The 1,483-nt window shown below is 30.7% G+C and overlaps 1 protein-coding gene across 1 annotated transcript; it reads right to left on the reverse strand.

The window, feature by feature from the left end:
- Positions 1-261: 261 nt before the first annotated feature.
- LOC134722133 (uncharacterized) lies at positions 262-957 on the reverse strand. The gene has a single exon (XM_063585726.1). The coding sequence runs from the start codon at positions 955-957 to the stop codon at positions 262-264; it is 696 nt and encodes a 231-aa protein (XP_063441796.1).
- Between the last annotated feature and the right edge of the window lie 526 nt (positions 958-1,483).

Raw genomic sequence — 1,483 nt, forward strand, 5'->3', positions numbered from 1 at the left:
AAATTACAAAATCAAGGTGTCGTGTGATTGCAAATGAGACAACTACATGTACATATTATCTACTGTTTGATCATTTATTAGCTAACGGTTTCATCAAATTGCAAATAAATCCAGCCACTATCATCATGGGATAAACAAGTGGTTTTTGTGTCCATAGTAGAATCTGAGACAACATTTTGAATTTCTTCATTCTCTGTATTGCTTGTTCAACATATATTCTTACGTTAGCAATTTTTCTGGTTTTCCTTATTTCATAGGCCGTCAAACGTTTTCCTTTCCCCATGAACATTTTCTAGTAAAAGGGGGCATAGTTAAATAAACCCTTCTCTCAAGAAGAAGGTCTCTTATCCTGAATCCGCGGTCAGCCATAATTTCATATCCTGCTGATACTAAATCAAGAAACCCAGAATGTTCAGTAATATATCTATCAGATGTGTTGCCTCCATAAAGATCCGAAATATAATTAAAATTACCATTTGGAGTTATGCTGACTAAGCATTTATACGTGTTATGGGACTTGTAAGTACTGAATGTTGTAGCTTGAGTTGTTGGATTCCTTGGCCTTTGTATAAACAATTCTGTACAATCAATTACAGCTGTGGTATTTGGATATAATTTCTTAAATGATGCAGGCATATGCTTTTTAATTAAAGCTTTGGATGGCCATACTACTAGATCTTTTAATATAGACTTCATATAATATATCCATGTTGTAAATATTTGAGATATTCTACTAATTGAAACACCAAATATATCTGCCAACAATTTTTCTGGTAGAGCTTGCCGGATCCTTATCATAGTAACTGTATATTCATGGTATCTAGACAGCTTTCTTTTAGGACCTGGTTTTAAATGTTCTCTTTCTTCATATTTTTTTTCATTTATACTGTCTGGTCCATTCCAGTATTTTATATTTGTTTCATAACTGTCTAATATTTGAAAAATTCCATTAAACATATGAAGACTAGGGAAACCAGTAAAAAAACAAATACTTTTGTCATCACGTAAAACTTTTTTCATAAACCTGTCTCGTAGTAAAAATGCACTGTCTTTTAAATTCTCATTAGCCTTTTTTTATTTTGTTTCTAGTTGCTCAATAAATTCATTGTCAACGTCTGTTTGAATCCCAATGTCACGATAGGTTGGAAAACTTTTGTGTTTTATAGTTGTTGTACTAAAACTGTAGCTGTGATCCTCTGGAACATCTATGATATCTATAAAAAAAAAAAAGTATGTATAAAAATATAAAACTTATTTGTAGAAAAAATAATTAAAGAAATAAAGAATAAAAACGATCAAATGTCAACTCTATTAAATGTGTTTATTGAGTACCCAAATGTAGGTTTACAAATATTTTATTGCAGATTGGTTGTAGAATACACAAGTTTATACATCTGTTACATGTACCTTTTGTGTAGTGTTATTGAATGTACACATACTGTGGCATTTTTTATTTTCAAACTATTCAAACTGACACATGCAC

This window comes from Mytilus trossulus, chromosome 1, assembly GCF_036588685.1.
Source record: "Mytilus trossulus isolate FHL-02 chromosome 1, PNRI_Mtr1.1.1.hap1, whole genome shotgun sequence".
Classification (NCBI taxonomy): domain Eukaryota; kingdom Metazoa; phylum Mollusca; class Bivalvia; order Mytilida; family Mytilidae; genus Mytilus; species Mytilus trossulus.